This window comes from Mesoplodon densirostris, chromosome 1 (genome assembly GCF_025265405.1).
Source record: "Mesoplodon densirostris isolate mMesDen1 chromosome 1, mMesDen1 primary haplotype, whole genome shotgun sequence".
In the NCBI taxonomy this organism is placed as follows: domain Eukaryota; kingdom Metazoa; phylum Chordata; class Mammalia; order Artiodactyla; family Ziphiidae; genus Mesoplodon; species Mesoplodon densirostris.
The window spans coordinates 28,866,024-28,881,959 of NC_082661.1; the positions used below are offsets into that span (position 1 = coordinate 28,866,024).

The 15,936-nt window shown below is 37.6% G+C and overlaps 1 protein-coding gene across 3 annotated transcripts in view; it reads right to left on the bottom strand.

Moving 5' to 3' along the window:
• SLF2 (SMC5-SMC6 complex localization factor 2) overlaps positions 1-14,147 on the bottom strand; it is a 43,832-nt gene extending 29,685 nt beyond the window's left edge. For 2 of the 3 annotated variants that reach the window (XM_060107734.1, XM_060107793.1), the window contains exons 1-6: positions 13,923-14,147; positions 11,291-11,334; positions 10,056-10,780; positions 8,654-8,711; positions 3,204-4,192; positions 2,148-2,218 (exon numbers count right to left, since the gene is read on the bottom strand). In XM_060107734.1, coding sequence (XP_059963717.1) covers positions 2,148-2,218; positions 3,204-4,192; positions 8,654-8,711; positions 10,056-10,780; positions 11,291-11,334; positions 13,923-14,062 — 2,027 coding nt within the window. In that variant the 5' untranslated portion in view covers positions 14,063-14,147. Of the gene's footprint in view, positions 1-2,147; positions 2,219-3,203; positions 4,193-8,653; positions 8,712-10,055; positions 10,781-11,290; positions 11,335-13,371 lie in introns of those variants that run through there. The other variant, XM_060107888.1, reaches the window with a different exon arrangement.
• Positions 14,148-15,936: the final 1,789 nt, after the last annotated feature.

The following is a 15,936-nucleotide window of genomic DNA, read 5'->3' on the forward strand; positions in this document are numbered from 1 at the left end:
TCCTTGTTCCCAGCTCCAGCCCCACAGTAGATGAGTATAATACAACAGTAAATGACCAGTAAAGGCACTGCTCTATCACTACAGGAAAGAGTTAATCATCAGATCAAACTAGAACCTCTGCCTTTGGTCTGTGCAATGTTCAATTTTAAATAAGCAACTTCAGATCTGACATCACAAATCACATGAATTCATGAAACTTTTAAAGAATTTTACAGTTGACAGGAATTCCCTGGCAGTCCAGTGGTTAGGAATCCATGCTTCCCTTGCAGGGGGCACGGGTTCCATCCCTGGTTGGGGAACTAAGATCCCACATGCTGCACAGTGCAGCTAAAAATAAAAAATTAAAAAAAAAGAATTTTATAGTAGAGACAAATTTCTCCAGTTAAATTCAGAAAGGGGAATACTCCTCACTTACTAACTGTCTGCAATTCCTATGCTTAGCTACTTAAAGACACATATATACCAACTTCAAGCCAACTGAGGTTTCAGTGAATTTCTCTGCATTAGTTTCAAGGATAGTCTTTTAACTAATAAGGAATATTATTTTTCCCCTTTCATAAACAAAAGCAGTTCGCAACTAGTTACGTAAATATCATTGGGGTTATTATAATTCCCAAAATTTTTGATTTCTGTATCTGTGTGTGTGTGTGTGGGGGGGTTATCAGTAATAATTCTAAACTTCTTCCTCAAAAGAGTAATTTGATGTAGAAATACCACTTCTGGTTATACTCGTTTCAAAACTTGGACTAGGATGGCATACAAATGTGTAACAAGTATGAAGATGCCACTTCATACCTGTTAGGATGGCTATCATTAAAAAACCAGAAAAACCAAGTGTTTGTGAGGAGGTAGAGAAACTGGACCCATGTGCACTACTGGTAGGAATATAAAATGGTACAGCCACTATGGAAAACAGTACAGCAATTCCTCAAAAAATTATGTATAGAATTACCATATGATCCAGCAATTCCACTTCTGGGTATATACACAAAAGAACTTAAAGTGGGTATCTGAAGAGACAATTTGTACACCCATGTTCATAGCAGCAAAATTTACAGTAGTCAAAAAACAGAGGCAACCCAAATGCGTCCATCAATAGATAAATGGATAAATAAAATGAGGTATATACATACAGTGGAATATTATTTAGCCTTAAAAAGGAACGAAATTGGGTCATTTGTAGAGATGTGGATGGATCTAGAGACTGTCATACAGAGTGAAGTCAGAAAGAGAAAAACAATTATTGTATATTAACGCATATACGTGGAACCTAGAAAAATGGTACAGATGAACCGTTTGCAGAGCATAGAGACACAGATGTAGAGAACAAACATATGGACACCAAGGGGGTAAAATGGCGGGGGGAGTGGTGGTGGTGGGATGAACTGGGGGATTGGGATTGATATATATACACCAATATGTATAAAATAGATAACTCTTAAGAACCTGCTGTATAAAAAAATAAATAAAATTCAAAAATTCAAAGAGAAAATTCTGACACATGCTACAACATGGATGAACCTTGAAGACAGTATGCTAAGTGAAATAAGCCAGTCATAAAAGGACAAATACTGTATGATCCCATTTATATGAGGTACCTAGAATAGTCAATTTCATAGTAACAGAAAGAGTGGTAGTTGCCAGGGGCTAGAGGGAAGGGGAGAATAGGGAGTTATTGTTTAACGGGTATAAAATTTCAGTTAGGGAAGATGGAAAATAAACGTTCTGGAGATGGATGGTGATGATGGTTGCACAACAATGTGAAATGTATGGTAATGCCAGTGAACTATACATTTTAAAATGACTGAAATGGTAAATTTTATGTTATATATTTTTGTCACAATAAAAAAAAAAAAAAAAATTTCTACCTATGCTTTTGATCAAGAACTTCAGCTACCAGATACCAGCTGCGGTAAGCAGAAAGGAATTCGTACTATTAATTAATGCAGTACGCCATAAAAACCAGGATCTTCTGATTCAGCCTGTAAATAAGAACACCTTATTTCTAACATAGTTGACAGCAAAACTGTTATAATAGCACTAGCACAAAATACATGCTAATTTCTCATGTTTTTTTAAGGTAAATTAAAAGCCAGCCATACAAACAGTATGTTAAATTTAGCAAGATAGTCACGATGCTAACCTACCTTTGTGTGTCTTCCATCTCCTTCACTAGACGCTCTAAAGTATTTGTATAAGTTCCACTATGAACATGTTCCTAAAACAAGAAGAAAATTTGAGAATACTTTATAACATACCTTAGTAGAAGAATTGGGATGTTTTAAATTATTCAGAAGACTAAAAAATATTTTCTATTTCAATAACCTGGGCCAGGAGGATATCTTTCTTAAAAAGATAATTTTCACCATCATGCTTTAAATCTAGAATTTTGTACTGCAGGCAATTTGATTTTACCATCTATTAGGAAAGGCACTACTTATAAAAACCCTGCTAGCCTTAGGAACTGACTGTCAACACCCAAGGGCTCCACAGCTACCCTGTCTTTATTTTTAAATTCTATTTTAGTGGAATTAAACTACTAATTTTTAGGTGTTACCATGAAACATTAACACCTTCCCCACCAAATTTTACACACATGAGAATTTAATTCAGCTTATTCCCAAGATAGAATGAAGCACTTTATAAATAAAATTGCACACCACAATTAACAACATTTCTACACTCTACCTTCATTTACAGCAGTGGTCTCCAAAGCAGGGGGTGTGCAAGGTGATCCATTGGGGTGCAGGAAGAAAATAATAGAACTTCTATTTATATGGAACTTCTATAGAAACTCCAGTAGAACTTACTCTATTGTAACTTCTATATAACTTATATAGGAAAACACTTTTTTCTTCTTCCTTTCAAATTCTGTTTTCTTCATATGCTTCAGAAAGTACATAGCAGTATAGTAGTACATGTATATAATCTATAGGTATACATATAAATTGGGGTACATGCTCAAAATTTTTACTAATAAATGTGTGTGTGATCAAAAAAAGTTTGGAGACCACTGATTTACAGTTATAAAGCTGAAGATACGGGAAATCCATTAACCAAAAAAGAACTATACCACTTTCAGTCTAATTATAAGTTGTAACAAACAGTGAATTTTAAAGTAAGTTCTAACAATCTATCCCTCTTTCACTAGTCAATCCATCTTTCTCTCTTCAAGTAAAGATAAATGTCATAAAACTACTTACCGTATAGTCTGATGACTGAGATCTAAGCCCCTTAGAAAGAGCAGGAGGCTTTCCTGTAGTTGCAGGAGTCTGATTGAAGTTCAAAGCCATTATTTCTTCCAGTGATTTTAATGTTTCCTCTTCCTCATCACTGTCTAGGTTATAACCTAAACTTTCTTCATCACTATCAAAATCACCCCTTAGTTTTCTTTTCAGTGCATTGCTACCTGCATTGGAATTTCCTGAACTCTCTTTATCTGAAGGGGCTTTATCTGAAGGTGCTGTTGGGCTCGGAATACATGGCACAACTTCCAAAGCAGCCGGGGGAGACTTTGTAGCAGTGCCATATTCTGAATGCAAAGATCCCCCACAAATTTTCCCTGTAGATACGTTAGAATCAGCCTTATTAGTCTTTGCTTTGTGTTCCTTGTGTTTGGAGGACTCTGTAGAATGCCCAGAACATTCTTTAGATGAGGAACGCTCTTTATCTTTTTTAGGAACTGGAAGAGTGCAATTTTTAGCATTTAATGGAACCCGAGAGGAACCAGCACTTGGAACATGGGAAAGTAAAGGTAGAAGTTTTGTCTCCTGTGATGCCACAGAGCTAGCAGTTTTATTTTTCTGAAGGTTGCTAGCTTTTTTAACTGCAGACTTTTCCTGAGGTAAAGATAAGTGGGGTTTCTGTATCTTAGTCTCTTTGGTACTTGCCACACGAATTTGGTCACTATTCCTGGAAGAATGGTGCCCAGAATTTGAAGGTGCCAAGCCTGCAGAGGAGCAATCAGCTTCTTCATTCGGTTCCTTGGATATATCTTCCAAGCGCAATACACCACCAGGTGTCTTCAGTGCAATATGTTTTATAAATTTTTCTCTCTGATGTGGTCCATCAGGACGCTTCTCAAGGAAGGACTCTTTTGCTTTTGGCATTATAGATTCTCTTGTGCTTTTCAGATCTGAGTCCACAGAGTTCCTTTTTCTTTTGTCAGGGAATTTATTCTGCTTAGAGCCTGCTAAAATTTAATTTTTGCCAGATTAGTGAAAAGCATACTTTCCTATCTTATTAAAGTTTATTCAGTAAGTGTCTAGAATACCCTGACAAAATGTTTAAATTCTAAAAGTTTAGGCTGAGATTATTAGCTACATATGGAATGAGGAAACAGAGTTAATATTTTATTTATTAATTGATAAATACTAGTGTCCATGAAATTTAGTCCAACGCTAATGACAAATGCTCATTTTCATTCAAAAGCTATTAAAAGTTTACCTCCTAAATAGAATTAGAGGTGTTACAACCCAAAATACTAAAAAACTGCATATCCGTATCAAGGAAAGGATCCTAAAGGCACTTTTCCTCAAAGTGCATATACTCTCTCTTAGACTAAAGCCTACCTGGTTCTAGAAATGTAACACTTTTACAGCTAAATTTATAGTACCTTAAAACAACATACACAATAACTAGTTGAAGGCAGAAAAATTTTAATTTCTCAATTAAAAAAAATTCCCCTAAGTCTTTTCCCCTACTATTAAATTGTTTATTCTTTCCCATGTATCCCTCTAGTCTTCAGCTGTGTTAATGGGTTGAACTGTAGCTCCCAAAATGATATGTTGAAGTGTTAACTCCCAGAACCTCAGAATGTGACCTGAATTAGAAATAGGGTCTTCATAGGGGCAATCAAATTAAAATGAGGTCATTAGAGTGGGTCCTAATCCAACACAACTGGTGTCCTTATAAAAAGAGGAAATTTGGACATGGAGAAAGACATACAGAAGGAAGATAACATGAAGACACATAGGAAGAAGATGCCACGTGACTGGAGTGATGCACCTACAAGTCAAGGAATGCTAAGGATTGTAGACAAACGCCGGAAGCTGGAAGGTCAAGTAAAAGGAGTCTCCCCTATAGTTTTTAAGAGAGAGCATGGTCCTGCTGATAACCTTAGTTTGGGAATTCTAGCTTCCAGAATCATGAGACAATAAATTTCTGTTGTTTTAAGCCACCTAGGTTTAGGAACTTTGTTATGGCAGCCCTAGGAAACTAATACAACCTGTCTCTGTGTTAGGAGCTCCATCCAGAAGCACATATACCATCCAGAAGCACATATATTTGAGTTAACCAGTTTTTTTAAATTTCTGTGTTTAAAAATGTGATGTTTCATTAATTCACTCTTAAAATTTATTATTCATTAAAAATTCACTATTTATATAACTAGTATTCTCAAAATCAAATTTCTCTAAATCAAGTTCTTTCTGCACATGGACAGATATCCCCAAATTCTTAACAGCTTGGTTTAAAAAACAAAAACCAAAAAAACTCAAGAGTTAAGCAATTATTTACATAACCTGATCAATACATACTCTGGAAAACTCAATTTATAAGAATGAAAAATCAATTAATAAACAAATGCTCCTATCTACATTCTTCTACAGATATTTTTATTACCTGAGAAATCATTCCATGCCCACTAAGTTTTCTGGGGTTAAATGTCTTATAAAAAAGGACAGAGGTCCCTTATAGGGCAGGATGAGAAATCAGATAACTAAGAAAAAGAGAAGACTTACACTGATTATCTTAAGTTTGGGGGTTACAAAAAAGCTACAGAGCTGCCAATTTGAGTTTTGCTCCATTTCCTTAGAGAAGTCAATTTATACACAGCTAGTAATGAGGGGAAATTCCTGCTTTGTTTAAGAAGTAAAGACTTACCTAGGAGGAAAGAAAAACTGTGGGCAAAGTTTAGGAAAAATCAGCTTATTATTATTTTTTTAAAGTGGACGGTGTTTTTTTTGTTTGTTTGTTTTTGTTTTTTACTTTTGGCTGCATTGGGTCTTTGTTGCTGCGTGCGGGCTTTTCTCTAGTTGCAGCGAGCAGGGGCTCGTCTTCACTGCCATGCGCGGGCTTCTCTTGTTGCAGAGCACAGCCTCTAGGCGCACGGGCTCAGTAGTTGTAGCTTGCGGGCTCTAGAGCGCAGGCTCAGTAGTTGTGGCGCACAGGCTTAGTTGCTCTGCAGCATGTGGGGTCTTCCCAGACCAGGGCTCGAACCCGTGTCCCCTGCATTGGCAGGCGGATTTTTAACCACTGAGCCACCAGGGAAGCTTATTAATAAATAAGTTTATTAATAAATCAGCTTATTAAGAGCTTTTAACATCTAGTGTTAAGAGGAGGGTGAATTGGTACTACAGGTCTCCTTTTGCAAGCTCTCTAGGGCAGTAATGTAACTATAAACATTTCATGATTCTTTTCATACTTCTTGTACAACCTGTAGGCTGAATGTTTGTTTTACAACACTTTAAATATCTATTAACATATAAAATGCTCAGATAAGATAGGGACTGAATTTGTAAAAAGAAAAAAAGGAAAACTCCAAATGCTCAATAGGGGATTGGTTATTAATAAATTATGGAATAAACTAGGGAGGGATTAAGTTGGTCCTCAGAATTCAGCCAAAGGACAGGGCTCTGGAAGACCAAAGAGCTAAATGCCTACCCTACCAACATTTTTGAAATCCCTGAACTTGTGTGTGATTAATGAATGTGTGATTATGTATATCACCACAACTGTTAAGTGTAGTTAGCAGTAATATAAATATAACATAATATTTGGATTATTAATATCTATTCATTATTTATCTATCAGATTAAGATAAACATTCTTCATGTTATCTAGAGTGAAAAGTCCCCTTATGCCCTTTATATTCTGTTGATATTCAACTGAAGTATAAATGTATGCTTACTAAGATTACAACACCATAATTATTAATGAGGATTATGAAAACATGCAAACATATTAGAAATAAAAATACAAGTGGGGGCTTCCCTGGTGGCGCAGTGGTTGAGAGTCCGCCTGCCGATGCAGGGGACATGGGTTCGTGCCCCGGTCCGGGAAGATCCCACATGCCGTGGAGCGGCTGGGCCCGTGAGCCATGGCCGCTGAGCCTGCGCGTCCGGAGCCTGTGCTCCGCAACCGGAGAGGCCACAACAGTGAGAGGCCCGCGTACCGCAGAAAAAACAAGAACAAAAACAAAAACAAGTGAAGGCAATTACCTTAAACCTGCCTCTGAAAATATGTAGAAAGCATCCTTTTCAAGCAGTGTTCAAGAATGCGGGAAACAGTATATGGGAAACTACTTTAGTCACCACTGATGAAATCTGCAAACCCATGAACTGAAGAGAATTTTTATCTTAGTCATTATCAGAGAAAAAAATGCTGAACAGAGCTTGGTGGCAACACCACCACCAGTGGTCCCTTATACTAGCAGAGCTAGCCTAAAGATACTTTGTTTTCCATTCACCTCAGTGCAAAGTGATCATTTATTTAGTGTTACAAATATGTAACACAGTACAGGAGCAATCTCATGGCTCAAGGCTGAGAAATTATTGTTCTTGTACGATAATGTCAAAATCCACTAAAATTTGATCACTAAAACCAACAATACTGTAAAATTTTTAAAAATTAAAAAACACATAAAACCTCAAATTTATTCTTTTATCCTAGAAGGTCCTTCTACAATAGTAAAATATGATTTCAGCCTTGGCTGCAGATGGATTTTAAGACTCAAGATCACTTGGTCAAAATGCAGTACACCTCTAGAATGTATAAAAAACAGAGTTTTACATGAAACCTGAAGAAGAATGAGTTAGAACTGTCTCTCTGTACCTATTTTTTCATCTCTAAAAGTAACCACCTTATAAGGATGTGAATCAAATGATTAAAAGCATGGCACACAGTAAGTGCTCAATAAATGTTGGCTATTATCACTATGTCCAATGTATCTTACTGACTGGAAATTTATGTCCATTTTTCAAAGTCTGCAGTTATAGCAGAAAAAGAAATTTGATACACCATACTATTCTGAACAGTTGGCATTTCTGGGGGCCTTTTATTTTCTATGTTATACATTTCTGCGGTGTTTGAATTTTACACTGTTCTATCTTCTAGTTGAAAAAGAATACTTTAAGAATTACTGAATTAACAGTAGCTGTTTGTTATTATGTATTTTCTCAATCAACAGTTACTGAAAGTACAAATTAATATCATGTAGGTGTCCTTGAATTTGATATTAAAAAGGGACCTTTGTATTTGAAATATTAAGAAACAGTTTTGGACCTTGATAACAGTTTCAAACTTAAACAAAGCATCTATAATATCAAGACCTCAGTCCGTAATTCCAAGAATTTAAGATTATGCTTCTTAATGTAGCCAAGGATTCAAAAGTAGAACACTGAGTACCAATATGAGAAGCACACTGTTAGGAACTCTTGAAGAAGGCAGAGAAGAGTCAAGACAAACCACTGTTTACACATACTGAATTCAAGAACTATTCCTTCTGAATATAACATTACCAAACTTTTAACTAATCTGAGACAGCCAATTTACCTCTAGGAAGGAAACTGCATATTTAAACAAATTTAAGTAAAAAACAGTGCCATTAAGATGCAAATTTATTTAAAATTCTGAAATTTAATTTTGATTCTACCTGAGGCAGGTTCCCATGAATCAGAAGAGGATCTTTTTCTTGAGAGAGGTCCATTTTCCTATTAGCAAAATGAGAAGAAATTAATTAGGAGTTGCGAACAGTCAAGAATGTGAACTTTTCTTCATAATATTTGAACACAGATTTCTAGACTGAATAAAGCAAGCACCAAATTTGGAGGTAAACCCAAACTTCTATAATAAAATATTTTAAATTCTTAAGTCTTTTCATAAAAATGAAGTACATTTGTATCATATGTAAAAATGTCAGTTTTCATAATGTAAGTTTAGAAATTTTTATTAATAGCTCAAGATTAATATTAGAGCACTGTACTGTACTATTTTAATAAAGAAATAGCCTAATATTTGCCTATCAAATGGCTACAACTCACTCTTCAACACTTCTGTTTAGGTACTGATACACCACCAAACACTGAAATGTTATGAAAATGGACCAAATGTTACTAACTTCTGTTGATCATTAGCAAATCTCACTGGTAAAGGCACCAAATTCCTTGCAAACAAACCCATGAGTTTACAAATATAATTTTCCAGCAGTATAAAATACAACTCCATTCACTCTTAGAATGTCATAGTTTGGTTTATATTTGGTCCATCTGGTTTTAAAATTTCATAGTACCTTATCAACATAGCACTTTCTTGATATCTCATCTTCCTTTAGTTGCTCTGTATGTAGAGAAGCTTTCTGAAACAGATGTACTTAACAACTTGACTTTCCAGGGGACAGGAACAGCTTTTATGCTAATTCTCAAAACAGAAGTTTGATGAGCTTAAGATGTATCTGGATAGTTTTCATCATATTCTAAGTTTTCTAAGACCCAGACTCAACTACTTAAGACATATAACCTAAGCCAGTGATTTTCAAACTTTAAAGTGCAGCAGAATAATCTGGTAGGCCTGTTAATTGCAGATTACTGGACTCTACTTCAGTTTCTGGTTCATTGGGTTTGGAGTGGGGCCTGAGAATCTGCATTTCTAACAAGTTCCTAGGTGATGCTGATGTTGCTAGTCCAGGAACATTTTGAGAACCTCTGTTCTAAACTATTTCCTGTTGTTTTAGATTTTCCATTCCCTCAAGAATCTCCCTTTAGTGCAGCCTAACTTAAAAATAACTGCATTTGTCTAAAAAAAAATGCTTACTTTCCTGATTAAGAAAGATCTTTGTTCCTGGTCTGAAAAAATTATGGGCAAAAAACAATGCTTTACTAAGCGTGACGGACAGTTGGAGGAAATTTAATGAAACTAGCTCTATACAAACTGTGTATCAGTATTTCCCTAACAAAAGGTACCAAACTGTTTCTTGACAATTATCAAACATTTTTAGATTTAGTATTCTAAATATGATAAAATAGTAGCCAAGCTAATTCAGCATTTATTGCACATACCAGGTTTGAAAGATTACTATTTCCGGCTGTGACATCATTCTGTTTACTCTGTTCCTGCCTTGGTTTGCATCTTCTTCCTATACTAGAGGATTTTAAGGAAAGAGTGCTTGCTGCTGAGAAAGAATTTTCTGAGTTGATTCTCTGCTCCATTTGCTCCCTTCTCAACCTCTTTAGTTCTCTTTCTTTGCAGTAAGAAGCTAGAGACAACTGGAACTTAGCTCCCAGTGGGCTTTCTCCTGGGTGGTGCCTGGATAGGCTGCTCCTGCTGCTAAGACTTCTGGAGCTGTTCTTGAAGATGTTGGCTTCTGTCACCGCAGCCTGCTTTTTAGAATCTGCACTGATTTTGCCTCGATCTCCATCATTCTTCTCCCTGCTATTTTCATGAATGAAATGTGACTTCCTTCCCTCTGGAGACTGATGTTTTTTCTTCGTCTCTTTTGACAAGAGATATGAAGGAGGAACATATTTTGTAACTGCCTTTGGACATCTGGTGGCCAGTGACACACAAGGCTGACGTGACTCATGTACACCATGATCTCTATGGTGCTCTTTAACACCTTTCATGAATGCCTCTAAGACGGGGCTCTTTTCTGATGGCACCCTTTTGGGTTTAGATCTTTTTGGTGAGGATAGTTTCCTTTCAAATTGCTCTGTTCCACTGATGGACAATCCACTTTCTCCATATTTGATGTTCGATTTTTGTGGAGAATCCAACATATGTCTATCTAAATAGCCAATTAAAACACATACACATTGTATGTTATTAAAAATAGCACAAACTATTACATTTGTATATTTATGATAAATTATTATACTTAAAATATTAAGCTATCACAAAAGTTTTCAAATTGGTAATTAAATGATACACATATTATTGGGGGGGAATTAAGACATGATTTAATAGCCTTACTTTCACAAATCTCCCTTTTGTTACATCATGTAAGCTCCCTATAGCTCCACTTATGAAATAAGTTACTTTAATACAGAATCGAAATGGTATACATTATGAACATTATTAACTGGTATATTTTCAATTAAGAAAGCCTAACAGCAAAAAGTTTCTTCATGATGTTTAGAACTTGTTTATCTTTGTAAACAACACTACATCTTCTTTACATTTTCTATTTTGAACACCATGTTTAATCAAATTAATTAGAGTTTAGAGTAGATTTAAAAATTGACTCCATCTTCCTCCCCAAAAGATCCCACAAAAAATGCATTAACAGTATACATACCTTGTTTTGAAGCTGGTTTGAAGAAATCTATAATTGACTGCTTCCTGAAAATAAAAGCATAACTAATATGGGATCACATTAGCAAATATTAAAACTTCAATAATTCAGATTAAGTGGAGAATATTAGTAGATTTATAGACTATAGGCTGAATTTCACTACCTGGTTTAATCAAATTCTGACAATGACAATAATGCTTTGCTAAGATGATTATAAAAAATTTTAAAAATTAAATTCAGCACTTCCTGTAGGAGTAAATTTATAAAAGCAGTATTGAGGTTTATATACTGTATAGTACTAAAATGATAAGACTAGAGTATGGATCTAAGGAATTGGTAGAGTATTTCCTAGGACTGAAAAGCTTGTTGCTATGTGGGAGAAGAAAAGAACTTGAGGGGATCTGATCCTATTCCTTGATATTTCCAGTGCCAGGTACAAAATAATGCTCAATAGATGTTTGCTGAATGAATAATGGAGATTATAAAAACTAAGTAAAACCTGAACAGACTCATAACAAGAGTAGATGGTAGAATGGCAAATATGGGTGATTCTGCTGGTCTGGAGAGGCAGATGAAGAGTGTGCTGGGCAAAAGGAAGAAAGGATCAAGTTCTAACCTTATACTATACTCTTTATACATTACAGTTAGATGTTAATCTAAGTAACAGCAAAAACTGGAATGAATCGTGTTTCAAAACCTTAATTTTTTACTAAGAATTCTTAAGATATTTACGAAAATAATGCGTTGCCTGGGAAAAAACACAGAGGAAGGAGAAAGTTAACAAGAGTAACAAAAACCAAACTGTTTTAATTTTTAAGGGTTTCTGCATCCTACAATGAACACAAAGTGAAGTAGGACCATATTACCATAATTTTTATTCTGATTTGTTCATGTGTTTAGAGTTGTCAACTGCATAGAGGGATGTTATTATATGTTGAGCAACAAACCACCTTTCTGGCAAATTTTGCTAAAATGTATTCATTTTAGCTGAAAGAAAATAAGCAGTAGATGAGTTTCCCTAAGTATTTATCCACTATGAGCTTGGAATGCTCAGAGGAAACTTGAACAATCCAAGTCCTTTGAAGGTTATGCTTCTTCTACATCTTGTACTCTTTACTTGCCACATTAGAATAGCAACGCCCATTCTTAATGGTTTACTGAGAGTCCACAATGTTTGTTTGAGATGCTGGTAGAAAAGCTAAGCAGCTATGAAATGAATGAGTGGGAATCTATGCATTTTTTTCATAAAATAAATTATATCAGAGGGTGAAAGAAGAAATACTAGAGGTCTGCAAAGGGGAGAAGGATGATGCCTTCAGTTACTGGTTGAATAAAAGATGAGAAAGGACTAAAAAGCAGCTAATTAACTCAAAACAATACTGAATGTTTTTATGTTAATTACTAAAAGTAACACTGTATCTCTTCCGTAAAGTATTACATCTTTTTGGTTAATACACCTGAGAGAAAAATGGTTTTGGGTAAAACATACAAGAAACCTGTAAAACCACCATGAATGTGACTTTCAAGAAAGAACAGTCCCCTAATTTCATATGCACAGAAAGGTCCATTACTTATTTATAACTAATTAAACTAATTATAACTAATTAAAAAATTATTTGTAACAGCACACAAACCCTTATCTGAAACTTTTGGGGCCAAATGTGTTTTAGAATTCTAAATTTTTTTTTTGGATGCATTATGTAAAGCCCCCAGTGGGGTCTGAGACTGCACCCTGTAAGCAAACACATTAATATTTCTCCAGCAAAACTTACAAACACTCACACCTAATGAGATAAAGACCATCTATAGCCTTCCCTTAGTTCTGGTCAGGTTTGGCTGCCAAGTTAGATGTGGTGCCAAACTTATTGAAAACTTTCGATTTTCATTGCTTTCTGAATTAAGATAAGGGGTTGTGGACCTGTACCACAGTATCTGAAGATACATTTTCTGTTAAACTTACGTTACAAGCTTTTAAACTTAAAATAAAAAAGACAGTACCAAGTGCGTAGAGAATTTAAACATGTTTTATTGTCAGAGGATGTCATTTGATTAAACTCCCCATCTCATTACATAGCCCCCACAAAATCTTTACAAAAAAACCTGGCCTCTTGGAGAGGCGTAAAGTTACTGAAGGAGAAAACATATCACATTCCAAATCTGCATGTTTTTAAATTAAGACTTATCGTGCGTAGTGGACTTTAAAGCAATTCGTGGAAGGATTTCCCTCATCACATCTTACATAATTTCACCCACAATACAGAAAAGGCTTATACTATTCAACCACTAGGATCAGTAAAACTGACAGCGTACAGAAAACCACTTAAATATGCATTTAGCAGTCAGGGCCCCAGGGCCAGCTAAAGTAAAGGACAAAAATCACGTTCCACCTAAGGCGGGTGGTCCGTAGCCATCCAGGCTGTGGTCACTAGACCAAGAACAGCGTCCCAACTACAGAAAAGGAGACTCCAGCTCCCAGCAGCCCCAGCGCGGAGGCGGGGCGGTGGTGTGCCAGGCCCCGGACGCGGAGGCCTGAGCTCGCGGAGGATGGCGGGAACTGGAAGAGAGGCCGTTCGCAGTCCTCCCTCATACCCTTGCCCCCGCGACCCGGCCCCTTCTCAAGCCCTCTGCACGGTACCTGTCCCCAGGACTCTCTGTTCTCTTTCCCGCTGCAGCAGGGGCGGTACTACCGGGTCTCAGATGGCAGCGCGGGGGCGACGACCCCGGGGCTGGGGATGAGGGGAAACCTGGCCTAGCGGGCATGCAGCGCCTTGTCATGTCGGCGCCGCTGGCGACGGCGGCATGTGCTGTGGCTGGAGAAGTTGGGTGCGTGGTTGCCGTCTTGCTGCTGGGACTCGGGGAGGCTGTCGGAGCAGAGGTGGGCGGCACCCCCTTCTCTCTTCATGGCGGTTCTCTCTCTTCGGAAGTGACTCCGGTGTGAGCGGGAAGGAACCTGAGGACCAACAGGAGGCGGGTCTTACTTGAAGCGTCGCGTTCTGACTGGCTGGCAGGGCGGTCATTCCTGTCGTGGCGCAATGGAAAGCCGCAGCCTCTCAGGAGAAGGCGGGGTTTCGGTGAGGGGGAGGAGAGAAGGAAAACTGCCCCCCGTCACGTGCACGGGGACGGGGGCGCGGGGGGTGGGTGGGTGCGGTGGGGGCTCAGCGGCCTCCGGGCCGCGTCGGCTTCGGCGGGCGCGTGGGGGCGGGCGGGCAGGCGCAGGCATCAGAGCGCGCTGCGGCAGCTGGCGACACCCATCTTGAAAAGGGCGAGGGGCGAGTCAAACCCCGAGCTCGGTAGCTGACCTCAATGAAGATGGCCAACAGTTGGGCTTCCAGTGTCATACAGTTGTGCCTCAGAAATCCCCAGCTGTTCATTACATCGTCTCTTTAACATCTTAGGCCAAAGTGCCCTGATGCTGTCACCATTTCCTCGGTAGTCTGCACAGCCCAATCTGAAGACTTGTTCATTCTGTGAGGGTTCTTGCTAAGTGCTGGGGGTGGCTCCTTTTTCTCTTTCTTTTAAAGAAGGAAAAAAACCTCATTGAAATAAAGACTTTTTATTCCACAAACGCATTTTGTTTCTCAGTTGCTGAAATGAGTTATCCATAAAACCTCTGCAGCCAGATTCCTGGGAGATTTCTGAAAGGAACATAGGCCCAGCTTTCAATTACCCATGTTAAGCGTGGAGAGCATAGGTTAGTGAAAACTGCCAGCAGCCTCCAGTCCTCCTTTGCAAAGGGCTTGTGCTTTGGAGGCTGTTAGCGTTTTCCCTACAAACTGAGAGGCTGGTCAGAGTATCTCTGAGCTTGTTTCCACATCTATAAAATGGGCATTCTACTTTTCTGGGCAATTGTAAACCATAAAAATGGTAAGCAATGCAAAGTGCACAGCTCAGAGTCTCTCATGTAATAAGTACTGGGCAAATTAGTGTTCCCTTCCCTTGTTCTTTAGACAGACTCTTACACTTTAACTTACTACAAAATCTTCCAGAGACAGGTCAGATATTATAATAACTATTAACCAAAATATCAATCTCAAGGTTGTTCAAGCCTTAACTGTCAGGCCTGTTCAATCAGTTGGATGGAACAAAATCTTAAATGACAGAATTTAGACGGGTCTTTAAAGTTTATTGTACTCAGATTTAACTGCTTTGCTAGCTAAGCATGCCTGACTGGCCTCAAATTCACCTCCTTCCCTTCCCCGTTAGCCTTCAGGAGGAAGAATTAATGAGGAACAAAGTGGCTAACAGGGTGGCAAAGTGGAGGATAGAAGGTAAACTGAACGTACAGGTCTCTCATTCATCCCCAAAGTATATATCCATAGGTATATACTAGGTAGCAGGGATGCAAGAAAGGAAATACTGAAATAGGCATTTTTCTGCTCCTAATACTTGAGAAGTTACTGTACCTAGCATTGTTTCTTAGATTAAAAAAATATAGTAAATGCTCAAAATGTGTTGAATGAATAGTGCCTTATATGTTTGTTTATTCAGGGCTTTTCACACATATTATTTCCAATCTCTTGTCTTATTGTGTTCTGTTGGATGTTACTACACTAGCAAGCTCCTGTTTCTATAACAGCACATCTACAAAACATTTAATCTGATTCATTTCATTGCATGCTTGGATCATAAAAAAGAGTAATGCATAAAAA